A 21,052-nucleotide genomic window follows, 5' to 3' on the forward strand; every position below is an offset into this window, starting at 1 on the left:
AGCCTTTAATATATATATATATATATATATATATATATATATTTTGGTTTTTCGAGACAGGGTTTCTCTGTGGCTTTGGAGCCTGTCCTGGAACTAGCTCTTGTAGACCAGGCTGGTCTCAAACTCACAGAGATCCGCCTGCCTCTGCCTCCCGAGTGCTGGGATTAAAGGCGTGAGCCACCATCGTTTATGTATCTATGATTTTTCAGTCACAATAAGAACATCAGGAAAATATATTTCGCTTCCCTCTTTGCAGAAGCTGAAGTTTTCCCTTAAAACTTTCACATTAATTTTGGCATGTGGTATCTATCTTAAAACTTGTCCATTTCTTTTACATTTTCCAATTTTGTGGAGTACAGGTTTTTGTAGTAAGACCTAATGATTATCTGAATTTTTTCAGTGTCTGTTGTTATGTCCCCCTTTTGATTTCGGATTTTGTTAATTTGGGTATTCTCTCTCCACCTTTTGATTAGTTTGGATAGGGGTTTGTCAATCTTGTTGATTTTCTCAAAGAACCTGCTCTTTGTTTCATTGATTCTTTGAATTGTTTTCTGTGTTTCTGCTTTGTTGATTTAAGCTCTCAGTTTAATTATTTCCAGTCTTCTACTCCTCCTGGGTGATTTTGCTTCTTTTTTTCTAGAGCTTTGATGTGTGTTGTTAAGTCTCTAATGTGGGCTTTCTCCATTTTCTTTATGTGGGCACTTAGTGCTATGAACTTTCCTCTTAGCACTGCTTTCATAGTGCCCCATAGGTTTGGGTATGTTGTGTCTTCATTTTCATTGAATTCAAGGAAGACTTTAATTTATTTCTTTATTTCTTCCTTGACCCAGGGGTGGTTCAGTAGTTGACTGTTCAGTTTCCATTAGGGTAATATTGTTATTAAATTCTAACATGGTGATCTGATAAGACAAAGGTGGTTACTCCAAGTTTTTTGTATCTGTGGATGTTTGCTTTGTTACTGAGTATGTGATCAATTTTCGAGAAGGTTCATGAGGTGCTGAGAAGGTATATTCTTTCCTGTTTGGGTGGAATGTTCTATAGATTTCTGTTAAGTTCATTTGATTAATTACACCTGTTAGTGCTCTTATTTCTCTGTTAAGTTTCTGTCTGGTTGATCTGTCCATTGGTGCGAGAGGAGTGTTGAAATCTCCTACTATTAGTGTGTGGGGTTTGATGTGTGATTTGAGTTTTAGTAATGTTTCTTTTACATATGTGGGTGCTTTTATATTAGGGACATATATATTCAGGATTGAGACTTCAATAAGCAAATAAGACTAATTTATTGTAAGAGTTTTCTCTCATGCAAAGTCCAAGGCCCTCCCCACTATATCCAGGTTGAGCAAGGGTGTTTTGCACTCTCTTAAGATAGAAGGGAGGCAGGAAAAGGGTTGTGGAAGGAGTGGAGGGAGAGGATGAAGTGGGAATTTGTATTGGTATTTTTTTTAAAGTAATAAAATTTAAAAAGTGAGAACAAAAGAGTTGTCTTTCTTTGAAATGAGTCAGTTCAACACTAAAGTTTATTAGTATTTTGTGAACATGTTATGTTAAAAACATTGACAAAGGCATATAACTTTGCATGTATTTCCACAATTTCAGGAATTATTGATTAATAATAAATTCACACGTTATGTCAGTAAGTTGACTGTACATCAACAATTACTCCTGATGGCCATTGGAAATGGCAAGTTCTTTTATTCAAGTCTTACTAATATTAACACTCATCTTATGCATTTTATGTTACACAATGACAAATAGGATAAAGAATTGCTAAGAATTATTAAATTAATAACCATTAAAGAGACTACAGGATTCAAAGAAGTTTTCATAAAAGCTTGAACAGTACACTCATATAAATGCAATAGGAGCCATTGGAGGTAGTTAGGTAAGACATTTAGGAACCCTATCCTGAAGGAATTTTGCAAGACAAAAATCTCTTCAAGACAAACTTGGTCCAAGGGTAGTCCACATGTGGTCAACTCATCTAATGTCAATTCTAGTTAGCCATGGCAGGAAGGTAGGGCCATCATGAACTGCAGTTCTGGAGTCAGAGCTGAAAATTTCTCATTTGTTGATTTCATGATACATGTACCACAAGATCTGATGATAATAAAATAAGTCTCCACACATCAGTGTTAGGGTTATCTCCTTTTATATGAATGTTGTATCATTTATTTGTCTGGTGTGTATGATAAACTTTTTGGAATTGTTTTTTGCTTTATATGGTTTTGAAATGCCCATATTCCCATGTGGTCTTCATTTAATTTTACTACATAAGTTCAGAGAAGGTAAGAGTCAAATTGCCTAAGCAGATTATTTTTTAGTCTGTGTCCCATGGTTCTTACTGTGTTATTCATTTCCAATAAATAAAACAGGAAGTCATTCTGCCTTGGGATTTGTATTCAAAACTCAGCATTTTGTTCTTTGTTCTGTTCCTTTGTCTGTCTCAACAGCCCTGTGTGATTTTTGAGGGGCTGGGCAGATGAATCACTGTTTGCCCTAGTGGAGAACCAGGTTTGATGTCTCAGCACTCACACAAAGTTAACGTTCAGTAACTCCACCTTCAAGACATGTGATGCCCTCTTCCCTGCCTAGGCATCAGGCCCTCATGTGATGCCTATCTATACATACAGGCAAAACACTCCAACACATGAAATAAAATGAAGACACCTTTGAAAGTAGTAGCAAATGGCCTCTGGGGCAGGGGATGGAAATAGAATCACTCGGTGCAGGGTACCACCTGAAAACACCAATTGTAATAGCTTAGAGCAGAGCACACTGTACTCCACATAATACTTTCTTCTTCCCACCGCAGGCAGAACCCATGCCCTTTACAGCATACTTAGGCAAGTTCATTTTGTGGCTTGAAAATTAAGTGTCTCTTCTCTAAACATTTAAGCAAAGAATGAAAAGAAAAGCAAAATTCGATAATAAAATTGTGCTGTTTGAAGGAGATGATGCTTTGTTCATACAAAAGAAAAAAAAAAGAAAACAAATGTCTTCCAAAGGCATAGTTGAAATCTTTTGAGGAATACTGCTTGGCCTGCTTAAGAGCGTTATTCAGAAAGTTCTTTTTGTTTCTGAGAGTGCGGGGGAATGGGAGGGATTACAAAGGAGTATATGGGGGGGGGGGGCGTCTGAAGGGTGGAAAAGCAAGGAAAAAGGTGATGTAATTGTATTTTAATTAAAAATATGTGTAAGATTCTGGGTATGGTGGCATAGGCCTTTAATCCCAGAATTTGGGAAGCAGAAGCTGGTGGATCTTTGGGAGTTCAAGACCAGCCTGCTCTATCTAGAAAGCAAGCTCCAAGACAGTCAGGGCTACATAGTGAGCAACTTTCTCATAAAAAAATGTATTAAAAATATCATTTCTTTTTTCCTTTTTTTCAAGACAGGATTTCTTTGTAGCTTTGTAGCCTGTCCTGGAACTTGCTCTGTAGATCAGGATGGCCGCGAACTCACAGAGACTCTGCCTCCCGAGTGCTGGGATTAAAGGCATGTACCACCACCTCCTGGCTAAAAATAAAGACTTTTAAGTGTTTTGTAGGACCGGGAAAAAAAGTATGTTTGCTTGTGTTGCCTATTTTGAAACATTAGCAAAATAAACCATTAACTGCTTTCTTCCCACAGATGAGGGGTATGTCTGATAAGTCACTGAGACTAGTGTTGTCCACATTTAGCAACATACGGGAAGAACTTGGACATCTTCAAAATGACTTGACAGTAAGATTTGTTTCGAGATTTCTTTCCAAAATGTTTCTGATTCTTAGCTTTCTAACAGAAATCAAAACATTCAATATACTTCTTAAATGTATTACAACATTACAATATTACACCTACCTAGACACAAATTATTTGTGAAATAGCTAATTAGCATTAAAAGATGACAAAAGAACTTCCCCACGGGTGCATGAATATATATTGACATGCACCAATCTTTTAATTTACCACCAAAATAATTTAGTGCTTAAAACAGAGTTGCCTATAAAATTAAAACAACCATAGCCATTTAATAGAATTTCCCTTCTTTACTGTAATAATAAAGCGTACTTTGAATTTCTCTTTAAATAAAACAACTTGAAAACCCCTTCCTGCCAATACTTAACCTTTCATATTTTCTTATTTTAATTGTACTTTTGGTGCCATCAGGTAGAACATTCTGAATGCTCTCTTCACAGTGAAAAACACCTTAAGGACTTTGGAGCACTTTTTTCCTAATTTTCTGGTTTGTTTCTGCATCCTCATGAGTGTAATTGAACATTAATTTGAAAATTGTCCACCTGCTGGGATTAAGAAGTCTTTGTAGATTGAAGTAAGACATAAAAATGATTGAGCACTTTCTGCTTCATTGCACTTAGCAGTAGCCAATCCATCAAAACAGCCCTTCTAATACATGTTTTCAAAGCTTGGGTTTTTCTATCTTAGCTTTTGCTTGACTTTGAAGAATTCTACTTTTTTAAGCAGTTACAGATGAAACAAGTGTTTATTTAAATTTTGCAACATAAATAAGCCTTTGCCTGTTAACAGTTTTATATAACTCTGAGTCCTAATAAGTAATTTATGCCTTTAGTCTCTGGAAAATGACAAGATAAGACTTGAGAAGGACTTGGCATTCAAAGAAAATCAAATAAAAGAGTATGAAGAACTCTTGGCATCGGTGAGAGCAAATAATCGCCAACAGCAAGTAAGTTGATGTCTTTTGTAGTTGATACTCTAGATTGATAGCTTTCCATATGCACAATTACTGGCATACTGGAGTTCTAAGATACAGTTCAGAGAGTCTTAGTGTAATGGAACACTTTGTTCACCTAAGAATTGAACAGCTTTGAATATTTTTTGTGTGTTTTTGTTTTTTTTTTGGGGGGGGGGCGGGTTCGAGACAAAGTTTCTCTGTCACTTTGGTGTCTGTCCTGGAACTAGCTCTTGTAGACCAGGCTGGCCTGGAACTCACAGAGATCTCCCTGCCTCTACCTTCCGAGTGCTTGGATTAAAGGCATTCAACACCACCGCCCGGCTAGCTTCGCATATTTTCAACAACTGAATGTCCTCTCAAACACACACACACACAAAACAAAACCTGGCAACGTTATGTGTTAGATAGTATATGCAGCACACAGTTCTCTGTACTTTGGAGCAACATGATTTGTCACTGAAAGTCGATGTTGACTCATTCTTTTAATCTAATGCTATGTTAATGGAAAAAGAAGCTTTGTAGATCTTGTTTGTTTACTGAATAAACAAGGGAATGAACTCTATGCACTTTTATACTTGACTGAGCAGAGATAAATCTAACCAAACTCTAATGATGCCCAAGAGTTTGTTCTCTCTTTTTTTTTCTCATGGCTTTCCCAAAGATTTTATAAAGTTGATATTTTTTACCACAATCAAGGGCATGATTATTTTAGTGACTATCAGTATACTATGATGTGGTCAGACTATCATGAATATAATAATAAATTGGGACACTGAAAATTTTATGTAAATGTTTATTTTTACTCAAGTTAGGCAAATGAGATTAGAGACAATCTTAATGTTTAGTATGATGTTTAAAATATCATCTAAAGGCAAGAGTCTCAAAAGATTCAGTTTGAAACATTTGCTTTATTTTTCACAATGAATCACTTAAAAGGCCATTTCAACTTTAAAATCAAAATGCATTTTCTTATGGACTTGTGTCTTCTTTGCAGCAAGGACTTCAAGACTCAAGCTCAAAATGTCAGACATTGGAAGAAAATAACCTTTCTCTTCGACATACACTATCAGACATGGAATACAGACTAAAAGAACTAGAGTATTGTAAACGTAATTTAGAGCAAGAGAATAAAAACCTTAGAATACAGGTACTAATCTTTATAGTATTGTCCTACTTAACTAATTATAAAGCTATCATTGTTAACAGAATACACAAACTTTACCTTGTGAAGTACATTGACTCCTTTCTGTTGACCTTAAATGAAAGTTTTATCATGCTGACACTTGAACTTTGTCAAATAATCTCTCAAGGTCATTTTTATTATTTCAATGTCTTATTTAATCACACAGTATTCATGTAATAATAAATACTGAAGCCTAATATATATTTCCTTCTTAACAATCCAATTACAGACAGTTATTTTGTTTTTGAACAGGTCTCTGAGACTTGCACAGGCCCAATACTACAGGCTAAAATGGATGAGATTGGCAACCATTATATGGAGATGGTAAAAAACTTAAGAATTGAGAAAGACAGAGAAATCAGCAAGCTAAGGGTATGTTGATCCTATATTGAATAAATATACATGTCTATAGAAACTTTTTTCAACAAAAGTGATGCTTGGACCTTGAGAGGTAACTGAGATGTTTAATCATGGGGAGCAGAGTTTGGGTCTGATCACCAATGTAACAAACCAGTCAGCCTTCAGATGCCTGTAACTACAGCTCTCCAAGATCTAGCTCCCTCCTCTGGCCTCCTTACACATGCATGAAAAGAAAAATTTTATTAAAGAAAATGATTTTATCACCATCAGCACCACTCCCCCACCCTATTACCATTAAAAAGAAAAATAAATATGATTGTTTTAATTTTAAATCTACAAAGAAAAATATGTAAGTTAAAGATTTTTTTATTTATTTTTACTTAAAGATTTCCACCTCCTCCCCTCCTCCCATTTCCCTCTCCCTCCCCCCTCCCCCTTCCCCTCCCTCTCCAGTCCAAAGAACAGTCAGGGTTCCCTGCCCTGTGGGAAGTCCAAGGTCCTCCCCCTCCATCCAGGTCTAGGAAGGTGTGCATCCCACAAAGACTAGACTCCCATAAAGCCAGTACATGCAGTAGGATCAAAACATAGTGCCATTGTCCTTGGCTTCTCAGCCAGTCCTCCTTGTCCGATATGTTCAGATAGTCCTGTTTGATCACATGCTCCATCAGTCCCAGTCCAGCTTCCTTTGGTGAGCTCCCATTAGATCAGCCCCCACCGTCTCAGTGGGTGGGTGCACCCCTCGTGGTCCTGACTTCCTTGCTCATGTCCTCCCTCCTTCTGCTCCTCATTTGGACCTTGGGAGCTCAGTCCAGTGCTCCAATGTGGGTCTCTGTCTCTAGCTTCATCCATTGCCAGATGAAGGTTCTATGGTGATATGCAAGATATTCATCAGTATGGCTATAGGATAGGGCCATTTCAGGCTCCCTCTCCTCAGCTGCCCAAGGATCTAGCTGGGGACATCTCCATGGACACCTGGGAACCTCTAGAGTCAAGTCTCTTGCCAACCCTAAAATGGCTCCCTTAATTAAGATATATACTTCCCTGCTCCCATATCCACCCTTCCTCCATCCCAACCGTCCCATTCCCCCAAGCTCTCCCCATTTCCCCTTCCCACTTATTTCTCCCCATTTCCCCTTACCCCACCCCACCCCCAAGTTTCCAATTTTTGCCTAGCAATCTTGTCTCCTTCCAGTATCCAGGAGGATTACTATATGTTTTTCTTTGGGTTCACCTTCTTATTTAGCTTCTCTAGGATCACGGATTATAGGTTCAAGGTTTTCTAAAACCTTTCCTTAAAATTATATTTCTGAATATTAAAAAGCAATGAAATTTCTAAGTGCTATCTTAAGTTAAATTATTTTCTACTGTAGGTTATTTTTTCTTCTCAGGTGTTAAAAAGATATTAATTTCATTACCTTGATTTTTATTAATTTTTAACAATTTATGTTTAGGATATGGGTGGAGGACCCTTCATAAAATTGCATGTTTACTCAGAAAAGAGTAATATTTAAAATTATACAGCTAAGAGTCATAGTTTATTAGAGTGATTATAAATATTTTAGTTAACTTTTTTTAATTGCCTTTAATCCCAGAACTCAGGAGGCGGAGGCAGGCAGATCTCTGTGAGTTCTTGAGATCAGCCTGGTCTACAAGAGCTAGTTCCAGGACAGGCTCCAAAGCTACAGAGAAACCCTGTCTCAAAAAAAGCAAAATAAAAATCATAATAATTACACCATTTCCCCCTTTTCATTCCTCCCTCCAATCCCTTCTGTATATATACCCATCCTTTGCTTTCTCTAGATAGCCTGGCCTCTTTTACTTTAAAATGTCACTATTACATATTTTTTACAAATGCCTAAATACATAAATACAACCTGCTCAGCCCACTTAATGTTACTTGTATGTATATAATTTTAAAGTTAAGCATTCGGTATTGAATAGCCAATTAAGGAATTCATCCCTAAGGAAACTTATTTCTCCTACTCTCTGCATTCTGTAGTTGCCTACAATTCTTTGGCTATGGGTTCAGCCTAGTGAGATCTTCCCTTTCTTTGTTGGCATGTCTATTGGGGGTATACTTCTTCATGTCTTTTTTAGGCAGCCATAATGTTGAGGCACCATGGGTGAAATTTCCCAGTCATTTCTAGAAGGTCAATCTCACAGCAGATTTATAGGTTCTCTGGCTTTTAGAATCTTCCTGTCCCTACCCCCCCCCATTCCTTTCATGATGCTCCCTGAGACTTAGGTTCAGGAATTGTGTTTTAGATATATCAATTGAGGCTGGACACCTCGTGATCATTCGCTCTCTGTATTATATTGGATTTCGTCCATCTATAATTTACATCAAAATTAGAACATTTGCAAGAATATAGTATGTTGCCTTATAATTCCATGCTGAATTGATTTAACTAACCCTTAATTTATTGTGTCCTAAATGTAGTCAGATGCATTTGAATATTTTAATGAACAAAATGGCCAATAATTTTTCTCATCTTATATCAATGAAGTTTTTTTCTAAAATAAATTAAATGGAACTTAATTTGTTAATATATCTATTGATCATTCTGAAATTTCTTCCACTGGTTTCCTCTTTTCCAACCTAATGTTATTACTAGCACTTTAACCAAGCAGCTTCTATTTCCATATATGTGGAACTGAGAAAGACAAAATTTGTGATTTGTATTTGAGCGTCTTTTCTTTTGAGTTGCAGCCATTATTATGTTATTCTGGATTCCTTCTGGGATTCATTTTAACTCTTTTGAAAATAATGCTTATCTCTCTGGGATTCTGTGAGAATTCATTTAAGACATGCATCATGAATCATTTTGTGAACTGAAAGTTACAGCGTAACATTAAGATTGAAGGTGCCTTAATTAGTGTTTGAAGAAATCTGAAATGCCTATTTTCTTAGCTTTATTTTATTGCTCTGGCCTAAAGCAATTGCTTGTACTTTAATTGTAAATATCAAACACAAATTTTTAAAATGAGAAGTTTCTAACTGATATTTCAGATTATATTTTATATAAACAAAATTTGCTACACATTTATGGAAATTGATACATTATTTTTCATTTGATGACGTGTCATAACTATAACTCACTGGAATTATATGTCTTTTTAAAAATCATTATAATAAAATTCCTATTTCTAAATCCTTAGTCTCAATTAAACCAGTACCAAAAAGATGTTTCCAAAAGAGAAGGAAGTTGCAGTGACATCCAATTCAAGCTTCATGAACTAACAAGCTTGCTAGAAGAAAAGGATTCTCTTATAAAGCGTCAATCAGAGGTAAGAAGAAGAGGAAAATACATGGTGGAGAAGAATGGTACAATAGGTTCTGTAGAATAAATACTTTCCATAGATTAAGAAAGAAGACATTAAACTGCAGGGATGGTTCTGTTGTGAAAGACTAGACACTTAGAGCATCAAGGAAAGGACACCTTACGAAGACATACTTTACTACACATGAGAGGACATATGTGAATAGTAAGATTTCCACTTGAGAAATAATTCAACTGAAAGAAAAAATTGAAGTTAAAGGAAAAAGATTGGTGTTGTACTTTTACTATTTCTAAGAAATTTAATTTATATTTCATTAGCAGTGAAATTACTCATAGCCCGTGATCTCACTCCTAGGTCATGAACTAATCTTTCATTAAGGTACTATATTATATCAGCAGCAAGTAGCCCCAAATCTGTCATACAATAAGTACTAAAGGAACTATTAAAAACAATGGGCTAATATTTTATTGCTGTTATTTAAAAAATGTCACTTGCAGTTTTCTGTTTGGACTCTGCATCTACTTCCTTATTGAAATTTCATCATCATCATCATCATCATCATCATCATCATTAATTAGCCTAACTTTAAACTGTTCAAAACAAAAGCAATCACATTCTCATACTGAGAGAAGCATGTCCAATAAATTGTTGATATCCTACCTCAGTTAGTGGGGTTCTTCAAAGGCATGTATAGCATTTTGGCTACTGTGGATCAAGATTAGTAGGATTAAAACATTTTATATAAAAACAAAGCAGGAGAAGTGGTGGGGGTTATTCTTAGTAATCATATTAGCTCATGTTTATATTTCTATTTAAAGAATCATTGTGTTTTCTTTGTAAGGAACTCTCAAAGTTGAGACAGGAAATATATTCATCCCATAACCAACCCTCCAGTGTTGGAAGGACAACAATCACCACAAAAAAGTAATGTACTTTAAAATGGCATTTGAATGTGTGATGTTATTATAAAATTTAAGTTGTTATTCTCTTAGTTGATGTGTAGATCATTATAAAGAGGTTGATTTTTACTCATAAGCAATTATACTGAAGAATGGATGTTTAGAAAAGGCATTACTACCATAGTTAGGATAATTGTGTATTGTAGCATAATTAATAAAACACAGAGACAGAAATTGGGGTTCAACCTGAAGGTCAGAAAATCAAACCAGTCAGCCACTGGCTCTTACCTCTACCTCAGTCCAAAAATGGTGGTCCTCCCTCCAGGAATTTCAGATTGAGACTGTGTGTGAGAGCTGTCTCCTCCTGCTTTATATTCCACTCTAGGGCTGGAATTAAAGACATGCACCCCTGTTGCTTGGTTTTTATGGCAAACTAGTGTGACTCCTGGGATTTAAGGTGTGTGTCATCACTACCTGGTCTGTAAGGTTAATCAGTGCAGCTGTTTTACTCTCTGAACTTCAGGCAAACTTTATTTATTAAAATATAAATGAAATATAACTACGGTGTATCATTAATAGAATGTTAAGTACTAGAGAAGTAAAAATAAATAATTGGTTATTATGTATGACTATATGTATATGACATTATATGTATCATGGTGCATGTATATACACATATATATGAAATCTATATATTCTTTAAATAGATTTCTATTAAATTCCTTTCCCCTTGCAGTTGGCTAGTTTTTATGGTAGAATATTAATTTTATTCCACTGATCTGCCTGCATTTATGTCATTGTCACACTACTATTATTCCTATAGGTCAGTAAATCTAAAGCAGGAATGCTGCTCTTCAAATCATTCTTGCCTACATTATTTTTCCTACTAGTGGACTCTTGCTTTTTTATATGAATGTTAGGTATGTTTGTAGAATTATGTAAAAAATGTATTTGTACCTTGTTAATTCTCATTACATTTCATATATATAATAGTTCTTATCAACATCTTAAAAATAGTAACTATTCTAATCCATGTGTATGGGAACTTTTAGAGTTAAACTCTATCTTTAATTCATTCTTTTCTCTCCAAATTCTTTATTCTTTTGGTTGAAGTATGTGCAGATCTTATGCATATTGTCACCTTTATTGTGACTTCATATGTTTACCTGCCCTGTTGTTTTGGGAAAATATTTTTTTTCTTGATGTTACCGACCACCTCTGATTCCAAAGTCAATTCTTTTTTCTCTTTTTTTCTAAATATATATTTTATTTGTTTTACAAACCAACCAATGTTTCCTCTCCTGCCTCTCATCCCTAATCCCTCCCCTCATTTCCTCTCTGCTATCCATTTGCCCCTCCCCATCTCATACTCTGTCTCTATTCAGAGGGCAGGGCTCCCATTGTTATCAATCAAATATGGCATACTAAATTGATGAGGCAACCCAGTATGAGTATGAGGGTCCCAAAGCCTGCCAAAAGAGTCAAAGATTGCTCCTGCTCCCACTGTTAGGAACCCCCACAAGAAGACCAAACTACAAAATTGTAATATATAATCAGAGGGTCTAGTTAACTTCCATGGAGGCACCCTGTTTGCCGGTTCAGTCTCAGTGAGCTCCTATTAGCACAGGGAGTTGAATCTGTGGGTTTTCTTGTGGTGTCCTTGACCCCTCTGGCTCCCACAGTATTTCCTCCCTATCTTCAGCAGGATTCCCCCCGAGTTCTGTCTAATGTTTGACTGCGGCTCTTTGCATCTGTTTCTGTGAGTTGCTACATGAAGCATCTCTAATAATGATTGGGCTAAGCATTAATCTATGAGTGTAGCAGAATATTATTAAGAATCATTTCATTGCTTTTTTTCCAGTTGTTTTCGGTTTTATCCTAGGTCTCTGGGTTATATAGCATCTTGTTCCTGGCTCACCAGGTAGTATCATGGATGAGATCACTCTTGTGGCATAGAACTAAACTGGACCAGCCATTGGTTGGCCACTCCCATAATTTTTGAGCCACCTATATCCTAACACATCTTGTAAGCAGGACAATTTGTAGATTGAAATTTATGTGACTGGGTTGTTGTCCCAATCCTTTCACTGGATGTCTTGCCTGGTTACAGGAGATGGCCAGTTCAGGGTCCATATTCCCCACTACTAGGAGTCTAGAAGATATTAAAAGATGGAAAGATCTCCCATGCTCATGGATTAGTAGGATTAGTATAGTAAAAATGGTGATCTTACCAAAAGCAAGATTGATTCAATGCAATCCCCATAAGAATTTTAACATAATTCTTTACAGACATTGAAAGAAAAATAACTCATTTTATATAGAAAATCAACAAACCAAGGTAGATAAAACAGTCCTGTACAATGAAAGAACTTGTGTAGTTATCACCATCCCTGATTTCAAGCTCTACTACAAAGCTATAGCAATAAAAGCTGCATGGTGTTGACACAAAAGCAGACAGGTGGATCAATGGAATTGGATGAAAGTTTCAGATGTAAATTCATACACCTATGTACATCTGATATTTGATAAAGAAGCCTAAGTAAAATACTGGAGGAAAGAAAGCAAGCATCTTCAATAAATCATGCTGGTCTAAGTGGATGTCAGCATATAAAAGAAAGCAAATAAATCCATATCTATCACTCTGCACAAAACTCAAGTCCAAATAGATCAAAGACCTCAACATAAAACCAGATACACTGAATCTGACAGAAGAGAAGCTGGGGAATAGCCCTGAACACGTTAGCAAGAGATACAGATACAAGTTTCTGAACAGAACACCAATAATGCAGGCACTAAGATTGATAATTAATAACTGGGACCTCATGAAACTGAAAAACTTCTATAAGAAAGGACACCATCAATAGGACAAATGGCAGCTTTAGACTGGGAAAAGATTTCCTCCAAGACCACATAGAGGGCTGATATCAAAAATATATAAAGAACTCAAGAAACTAGATACCATCAAACCAAATAATCCAATTAAAATGAGATACAGTTCTAAACAGAGAATTCTTAACAGAGGAATCTCAAATGGCTGAGAAACACTTAAGAGATGTACAACATTCTTAGCCATCAGGGAAATGCAAATCAAAACAACTCTGGGATTCCATCTTACACTTGTCAGAATGGCTAAGATTAAAAACACAAGAAACAGCTCATACTGGTGAGGAAGTGAAGCAAGGGGAACACCCCTCCACTGCTGGTGGGAGTACAAACTAGTAGAGCCACTTTGGAAATCAGCATGTGATTTCTCAGAAAATTGGGAATAGATGTACCTCAAGACCCAGCTATAAAACTCCTAGGCATATAGCTAAACGATGCTCCATCCTACCACAAGGACACTTGCTCAATTATGTACATAGCACCATTATTTGTAATAGCCAGAAACTGGAAATAACATCGATGTCCCTCCACCAAAGAATGGATAAAGAAATTGTGATACATTTACACAATGAAGCATTAAAAACAATGATATCATGAAATTTGAAAGCAAATGAATGGTCCTAGAAAAAAAAATCATCCTAAGTGAGGTAGTGCAGGCCCAGAAAGGCAAACATGATATGTACTCACTTATGAGTGTATATTAGCTGTAAAGGATAATCACACTACAATCCACAGACCCAGAGAGACTCAACCACAAGGATTGCTCAAGGGCAGACACATAGATCTCCATGGGAAGGTGAATACAAGGGATCTTATGGGTGGACTGGGAGTGGTTAGGTATGTGAACATGAAGAATCAGATGGAGGGAGAGAGTACTGAGAGAGACAACAGAAATTGGGGGATATCTTGAGGATGAGCTAGAAACCTAGCACAACAGAAATTCCCAGAAATCTATGAGGTTGAACCTAGCTAAGCAAGCAATTCTTTTCATTTTAAGAGATGCTCTTACTGTGCAGAGCTGGTGTTGTAGTTACTTTTCTGTTGCTGTGAAGAGACAGTGACCAAAGCAAATTATATATATAAAAAATGAGTTTACTTGAGGGTTTGCTTAGAGTATCAGAAGGTGAGTCCTTGATCATCAGAGTAGGAAGCATGGTAGGTAAGCAGGATGGCAATGGCACTGGTAGGAAGCATGGTAGGTAGGCAGGATAGCATGGCACTGGAACAGTAGCTGAGAGTTATGTCTGGTCCACAATCTCAGTGAAAAGTGTGGGAGAGAGGGAAGAAGAGAAAGAAAGAGGAGGAAAGAGAGAGACTGAGTGAGAGGAAAGACTAGACCTGGGATTTTGAAGCCCACCCGCAGTCACACACCTCCTCCAACAAGATCACACCTTCTAATCCTTTCCAAGACAGTTCCACTAATTAGGGACCAAACATTCACATGTATGAACCAATGAGGAATATTCCCATTTAAGCCCCCATATTTGGTTGACCAGGCTGGCCTCCAAACCACAGAAATGCACCTACCTTTGTCTCTCAACTTCTGGGATTAAAGGTGTACACCACCATGCCCAGTTGCCTTTCAGTTAATGAGACAGTAATTTGTAGTTTTCAAATTATAAATCTTACATTCTTTGTTATGTTCTGTCCTAAGTATTTTTTATGATATTGTCAGTATATTTTCTTTAAAGAAAACGAACAAACAAACAAAAAAGAATCTTATACTATATAAATCTTAAACTTCTTGCTACATTTATTTTTAAGTATTGGGGTTTTGTTTTCATGTTACTGTTAGTACAGTTATTTTCTTTCTTTCTTAAGGGAAAAAACTTCATGTGTATGGTGTTTTGCCTGCATGTGTATCTGTGTCCTGTTTACATATCTGGGTGAATGGGAGGTCCAGAAGAGGGCATTAGATCTCCCACAACCAGGTTGCCGATGGTTTTAAGCCAGAGTCCTCTGAAAGAGCAGCCAGTACTCTGAACCTCCGAGCCATCTCTCCAACTCCTAGAATTGTTGTCTTAACTTTATTTTCACATTACTCATTATAAGGGTATAGGATCACAGTTTGTAGTGTGTGTATTCATTTTATATTCTTCAAGGTTAAAGATATAATAGTTTGGTTTTTTACTGAATTCATCAAAATAGTCTTATGAGATCATTCCATTTGCATATAATTTCTTCATTTTCATTCTAGATACATTTTATTTCCTTTTTAAATTGCCTTGATACCTCCAATACAATGTTAAATAGAAATAAAAAAAAGGGAATTTTTTCATTTTACTGTTCTTGGTTAGTGGATGGGTGAAATTTACTCAGTACTTTTAAAATATTATGTTAGCTGTGAGTTTTTATTTAATTGAAGATGTTCACTTGTGTTCTTTATAAAGTTCTTTTTCAAGTTATGATAGTGCTAGAAAATTTATATTAGATGATCAAAAGAGTACATGCATGATTCTGTAAATAACATATTACATTAAGTGATTTCTAAGATGTTACAATATCATATTGTTTGAATCAAATGCTTTTTTTCATGTTACAAAATTATTTTGTATGTTATTAGATTTGATTTGTGCAATTATTTTATATGTTATTAGATTTGATTTACTAACATTTTATTGAGAATTTTTACTTCTGCATTCCCGAATGATATTGATCTGTTTTTTTTTTTTCCTTTACTCTTGTGATGTATTTCTTGTTATGGTAGCAGGGTACAACTTACTTTAGAAAATGAAATCAAAATTGTGTGTGTGTGTGTGTGTGTGTGTGTGTGTATGTGTGTGTGTGTCTAATCTATATTTTTGGGAGAAATACCAAGCATTAATTCTTTAAGTTCCTGAAACACTATATTCATTGCAAATATTTGAGGATTGTTTTTTCTTTGTGGGAAGTTAGTTTACTCTTGCTTTGTTTTTTATAGTTTTTCTGTTTGTTCCTGTGAGATTTATTCTTGGTATTCTCCCAAGAATTTATACATTTAATTTGTGTTATGTAGTTTTTCAACATAGAGATTTTCATAGAACTTCTATGTTATGAGTTTTACTTTTCCAAAGTCCGTAATAGTGATTTTCCCTTTTCCTTATATGATTTCAGTAATTTGAGTTCTTTCCTTTTTCTTGGTCAATCTGTATTAACATTTTGCTTTTCATTTATAATACTTATTTTTATTGATTAAATTTGTTCTTTAACAATTTCACAAAGGTACACAATGTACTCTATCTATTCTCATTTCCCATTGGCTCTTTTTTTTTAACTTTTTTTTTATTGAGAAAAGAGAAAAAAAAAACAAATTTCCTCCTCCTCCCAGCCTCCCATTTCCCTCCCCCTCCTCCCACCCTTCTCCCCCTCCCCCCACTCCTCTCCCCCTCCCTCTCCAGCCCAAAGAGCAGTCAGATTTCCCTGCCCTGTGGTAAGTCCTAGGTCCTCCCCCCTCCGTGCATTTCTAGGAAGGTGAACATCCAAACTGGCTAGGCTCCCACAAAGCCAGCACATTACGTAGGTTCAAAACCCCGTGCCATTGTCCTTGGGTTTTATTTCCCTCATCTGTCATCTACCCCTCCTCCCTTCAAATTCCTTTCCCAGATCCATGGCTTTTTTCTTTCTTCAAAGTCAATAATAGTGACTCTCTATTTTACCTGTGCAATTTTAGCAATTTGAGACCTTTCTCTTTTTCTTGGTCAATCAATGTTAATAATTTAGAAATAATTTTGATTTCAGTGATTTCTGTTTATCTCTAATATAATCTTTATTTTTTGGACTTTTGATACAAGTTTTCTCTGTAGCTTTTGAGCCCATCCTGGAACTTGCTCTTGTAGACCAGGCTGGTCTTGTACTCACAGAGATCCACCTGCCTCTGCCTCCTGAGTGCTGGGATTAAAGACATGTGCCACCACTGCCTGATTAAAATTTTATTTTATACTAGGCTGTGTGTGTGCTTACTTTTTAAAAATAGTTTCTAAGATACAAACCTATGTGATTGGGATTGTTCTTTTCTTATAAAAGAGGCAATATAACTAATATTTTTCTTGAGCCTCGCTTTATTAATTGTTTGAAAATATCACTTAACCTACAAATTTTTGTGAATTTCTCAAGGTATTCACTTTTATTTCTGATATCACTTCATTTTAACTGGAACATACACTGTTCTTAAAGTTGTTGACTATTGTTTCTTTGTCTAACATTTAGTCTACCAAACACAAAATTCCATATATATTAAAATACATATTTTAATTCATTGTAGGTAGAAAATATTATTGATATCTTCTAGGCATGGTTGTAAAATGTTATTCAAGCCTATTCCCATGTTCACATACTGTCCATTCTATTATAGAAAGCGGTTACTGAAACCATGTTCATTTCTGCCCAGTTTTAGTTCATGTAGTTTTGAATTCTATTATTAGGTTTATGTATGTGTATTATTTTTGTAATGGCTTTTGAAATTTCCTACAGAATTTCTTTTTTAAATGCATTTATTTATTTTGAATATGGATACCACGGTACACATGTGTTGATTACGGGACCACTTGTGGGACTTGATTTTCCTATTCCATCAAGTACATTCTGATGATTGAACTCTGGTCAGCAAGCTCAGAAGAAAGGGTTAGCTAATGTTCTGGCCTTCAGTGTAATGCACTCTTGCAAAAGTCTTTAAACTCTCAAAGACTGGTTCCAATAACATATTTCTTCCAACAAGGCCAGACCTCCTAAATGTCCCCAGACAACTCTACCAACTAGGGACCAGACATTCAAATTTCTGAGATTGTGGAGGACAGTTCATTCAGACCACCACACAGAAGCTTCAGTCCATGGTTGTTTGATCTCACTGCCTTTGTTTAGCCTATGGTAAGACACAACTTCTTAGCAGTGAACACATGACAGAAGTAGATGTTTATCACATTACAGTCAAGAAGTGAAGAAGATGAGAGGTCTGGCTCTGGTCTCAACATCTTCTATACCATACCTCCAATGACCTTAGTTACTTTCACTTGACCTCATCTCCTAAAGGTCATGTCACTTCCTAGTAGTGCTACAGATTAGCAACCACATTTGCTTTTCGAAAACATACCTACATTATAGCAGAATTTTCTGCTATATAGTTTATATAATATAATCAGTTTTTCTGAGGATTTCTTTAATTTAGAGAATTACTTTTTGTTTGCTTATTTTTAAATAGCACAGCTAGCTGGTTCTTTATATAATTAAACAATTTACAGTCAGAAAGCATATTAAAAACCCTTATACTTATTGCAACTATCTACAAGGTGTGTTAAAATCTACCATTTTGCTAGATGCTTGCTGTTTATTCAACATTCTTATTGTTCCTTCTTTTTCCATCTTTTATTTAGAATTTTTCATGATTATATATCATCTATGTTATTTGTTTATTATGTGTATTTATTTTCATTACTTTATAATTTTTAATAAATAGCATTATTTAGCCTATCAATCTACCCTCAAACACTATTATACTCTATTATAAGAAGTATATTTTTATCTCTTCTTTATGATCTCTTTTCTATTTTTAGCATGTGTACTTTCTCATATACATAATGAAAAAAGTTACTTTTAAATGTTAACTACCTTTTAAAACATATTGAGAATAACAAAACAATTATTTTAAATCTCTCTACATCATTGTCTTTTCTGATTCTATTAAATCTTTACCCTGGGTCCAATTTTTATCCAGTATCACATTTCTCTTCCTGCATTTTTGGCTGCTCTTCTAGCAAACAATACAATCGGCTTTTTAAGTTGGAAAACAATCTTTATCTTGCCTACATTATTCAAAGTGAGAATAGTAACCCTTTATGTGACAGGCATATGCTCCTAATCACACTGCATATCTGACATCCTGGAAAGTATAAACCCTTATATAAACTTTGTCTTTTCTTATTTTATTTTAAAAACAGATATTATCAATATCAGCATATAATTTTTTCCTTTATTGAGTACAGATGTTTTACCTAGTCGCTTAAAGAATGTATATATCTGAATATTCAGCATCACTAACCTTGTACTTTAGGAAAATAAAATGGTGATGTGGGGTACCATTGGTTGATCTGGTAATAAAGAAAGCTGAGTTACTGTGAGTAGCATTTATGGCATGGATATATTAGGTAAAACAATAGTTCACATGGAGAATAAGGTACAACAAAACAAGATTTATTACCCTACTAAGAATGGTGCAATATTTATAATTTAAGAATTATTTCATGGTGGAATTTTTTTAAATTATTTTTTTAAAAAAATATTTATTTATTTATTATGTATACAATATTCTGTCTGTGTGTATGCCTAAAGGCCAGAAGAGGGTGCCAGACCTCTTTACAGATGGTTGTGAGCCACCATGTGGTTGCTGGGAATTGAACTCAGGACCTTTGGAAGAGCAGGCAGTGCTCTTAACCACTGAGCCATCTCTCCAGCCCCTCATGTTGGAATTTTTATCTAGTATTTTGAAACATATTTGACAATGAGTATTTGGAACTGTCATAGTGAGAGGTGGAGCACGATACTGCTTTTTTTCTATGTAGAGAATAGCATTAGAGAGGTCTGCCCCTCAAGATAGGGCAGCGGCATACATTATTGTGTCACTTTATCTTGATAAGATTTCTGAAACCCATTTGTTTTTTATTTTTCTATCCTGTAAACATGAACAACTGTCTAAGGAGTGAGCTCATTACTTATGGTTCTTATTTTATTTTTGTCTTTTCTCTGTATCATTATCTTGTGCTAACAATGATCCAACATGGGCAGTGACAAAGTTTCTCCCCTTTATTAAACATAAAAATAGTGACAGTTTTTCTTTTATATTTGAGAGGGCATTTCATTTGAAATTAGTAAAAAGTCATTCAGGGATAAATTGATTTAAATAGGGGACTGGAAATAGGAGTGGCTACAAATGACAGTTATTTTGTAATACGTGTACCTGTTTTTCGTGTATAGGTACAGGACACAATATCCAATCCTAGGTCTCCTGTATGATGACTATGAATATATACCACCAGGAAGTGACACACAGACTATCGTGATTGAGAAAACTGAAGATAAATGGACTCATGTAAGTTTATTTGGGCGTTTCTAGGCTGTTTTAATTAAAACTTAGGTAAAGTATCAAATGCAGCAGAAAACTTGAAAGGCAACGGAGTATGAATGTCATGTATCAATAGAATTTGTCTTGTATTCTTGAATGTGAATACTCATTAACTTTTATTGCTTTAAAATTTGAAAAGAGAGTTGTGTCTGTTTTCTCTCTAGATTGTAAGATCCTCCAGCTTTAAATTCTGGAGTTTAATGTAAGGCTAAATAACCATGCAAATGACATGCATATTTCATTTTTATATAACTTTCTATAACTCCCTTCAACATGACCAGACAACATAGATATCAACAGCATTCTAAGTAATTCAAGCCATGAAGGGGGTGATTATTTTAAAATCTCTTTATTATAAATAGACGACAGCTATTTCTTAAGACTTTTACTACTTTCTTTGTTAACCTTTATAATAGTGATTGTCAAAGAGAAAATAGACATTCATTAGCACAGTGGTTCTTTCCAGTGGCATCTACTTCTAAATTCCAGAGCACTTAGTGTCTTTAGACAGTTTCAGTTTTCATTAGTGGTTTACTATATTGGCATCTACTGGGTATAGACCACAGGTGCTCCCATGCCACCTATGGTGTGCAGGACTACTCAGTTACAAAACAATTTTCTATCCCCAAATTTTAAAAGTGCTGAACTTCAGCAAACTTGCTAAT

General features: G+C 35.4%; 1 protein-coding gene across 2 annotated transcripts in view; it reads left to right on the plus strand.

Moving 5' to 3' along the window:
* Nucleotides 1-21,052, plus strand: part of Pof1b (POF1B actin binding protein) — a 73,278-nt gene that overhangs the window by 47,128 nt on the left and 5,098 nt on the right. The window contains exons 10-16 of one of the 2 annotated variants that reach the window (XM_041645205.1): nucleotides 3,628-3,720; nucleotides 4,568-4,681; nucleotides 5,685-5,837; nucleotides 6,126-6,245; nucleotides 9,393-9,521; nucleotides 10,357-10,439; nucleotides 20,240-20,354. In XM_041645205.1, coding sequence (XP_041501139.1) covers nucleotides 3,628-3,720; nucleotides 4,568-4,681; nucleotides 5,685-5,837; nucleotides 6,126-6,245; nucleotides 9,393-9,521; nucleotides 10,357-10,439; nucleotides 20,240-20,354 — 807 coding nt within the window. Of the gene's footprint in view, nucleotides 1-3,627; nucleotides 3,721-4,567; nucleotides 4,682-5,684; nucleotides 5,838-6,125; nucleotides 6,246-9,392; nucleotides 9,522-10,356; nucleotides 10,440-20,239; nucleotides 20,379-21,052 lie in introns of those variants that run through there. The other variant, XM_041645204.1, reaches the window with a different exon arrangement.

The sequence above is a fragment of the Microtus oregoni genome, unplaced genomic scaffold (genome assembly GCF_018167655.1).
Source record: "Microtus oregoni isolate MIOR12 unplaced genomic scaffold, Mior012 000107F_000, whole genome shotgun sequence".
Classification (NCBI taxonomy): domain Eukaryota; kingdom Metazoa; phylum Chordata; class Mammalia; order Rodentia; family Cricetidae; genus Microtus; species Microtus oregoni.